The sequence below is a fragment of the Engraulis encrasicolus genome, chromosome 22, assembly GCF_034702125.1.
Source record: "Engraulis encrasicolus isolate BLACKSEA-1 chromosome 22, IST_EnEncr_1.0, whole genome shotgun sequence".
NCBI lineage: Eukaryota > Metazoa > Chordata > Actinopteri > Clupeiformes > Engraulidae > Engraulis > Engraulis encrasicolus.
In genome coordinates, this window is record NC_085878.1 from 12954052 (window position 1) to 12955739 (window position 1688).

A 1688-nucleotide genomic window follows, 5' to 3' on the forward strand; every position below is an offset into this window, starting at 1 on the left:
CCCGGCTGGGACATAAGGCCGCAATCATACACTGCCACTGAACCCTGTCTTGTGCTTTGGCCTCTGCTTCATAGCACGAGACGGTTCAGTGGCACACTATTACTAATCATATGTCTTTCTATTCTCTGTAACAAATCAATTGCTTCACAGTCAAATGTGAAAACACCTCCAGGACGAGACATGTTTGGTTAACCAATATGTAACCATGGACAAACATGTAAAGCCACAAATCGACAAAAGCACAATGACCTCAATGTTATCCCACAAGACACTCCCACAAAAGAGAAAGAAAATGGTGTGGGTTTTGTAATGCCCTCCTGATATTGCTAGTCCTTAACCATGTTGGATCGAGAAGTAATTAGATGGTGAAGACACTCTAAGGAGCAGCTTGAAAACATGTGTTTTTAGAGACTTCTGAGGTGCTCACGACCTACCGGGGCTCATGAAGTTATTTGTAAAGCGGTCCATTATAAGTCTCTCCTCACAGTCCATAAGTTCATCTGGGTTCATCCAAGACTGTCTTGCTTCTGCCAAACAATGGCAGACTTGACCTTTTTTGTGACAGTTAACAAAAATTCTCCACGGGCTTCAAAACAATTCCCATTTCTAGAAAATTCAACCCATTTCTGAGTCCATTTCTCTGTGCTTTAAATGACCGAGGTCTCCTTCTCTACAGGTGTATTTTCTAAACACATGCTCTGTATGGACAAATGTAGTATCAGCAGTCTCAGTCTCCTAAACTTGTAACACCTGCTTGTGCAACATCTGGTTGAGGCTGAGCATCTGGTGCCTCAGAGCATCTGCAGGGCTGTGGGGGTTGAGGGTGTATTTCTGCTTCGCTTTTTCTGACGCAGGAGGGTTGGCCTTAGGGCATATCTGAGAGTTCTCTGAAAGGTTGTCAGGGAGATACTTGCTCTGAGATTTTTTTTCTTCTTTTTCTCGTTACACAAAGTGTACCCATTCTCAGCTTTGAAAGGGTTTGCGCTTGAGTACAGTAAAAACCTTGTGTGCTCAGTGCAGTCCTATCGGGCAGAGCTTAATGGTTCACATGGGATTAACTCTTTGTTCTTTTTTTTCTTTTGCAAACTTCACATCACAAGTACACGGGGAGTTGAATATGGGGTCGTTGGAGAACCCCACAAATTGTGCCAGAAGAAAATCGAAAAACCATGACCGATAAGATTGACAGTCGTCCAAGACTCTTCAAAGGAGCACAGGACAAGGGAAACACCGGGTCGATTCTATTTTCCAGTGTTTTCTTTCCATCAGTCGTCTTTTGAGGTAACACTTTAGCATAGGGCATGCATTACTGGCTAACATGACAACCCTAGTCTAAAAGGTTACCCTATGTGCTGAAACCCTCTCCCAAATAGTTCAGTAATTGCTAAAAACCGAGACGGATAAGAATGACAGTTGTCCCATGCGGCAAAAAGGGACACAGGGACGACCATATTTTCCTCTAATGTCTTTGCATTCACTTTCCTTCCTTCAGTTCTTTTTTAAAAAAAGCTCTTAGTCCTGTGCTGCAGCTCTTATAGGCCATATTTCTGCAGTAGGTCCGACTGCCACTGCCTCTTTCTCTCTGGAAACTCGGGCGGTATCTTGATGTTGTTGAAGTCCAGGATGCACTGCTTCATCTCCACCTCCATGCTGGACCTCTCCATGGTGGTCCTCCTGCGTCCCAGTCC

General features: G+C 44.3%; 1 protein-coding gene across 1 annotated transcript in view; it reads right to left on the reverse strand.

The window, feature by feature from the left end:
* Positions 1-1532: 1532 nt before the first annotated feature.
* Positions 1533-1688, reverse strand: part of kctd8 (potassium channel tetramerization domain containing 8) — a 29441-nt gene continuing 29285 nt past the window's right edge. The window contains exon 3 of the mRNA XM_063187792.1: positions 1533-1688. This exon is cut by the window's right edge and continues 398 nt beyond it. Coding sequence (XP_063043862.1) covers positions 1533-1688 — 156 coding nt within the window.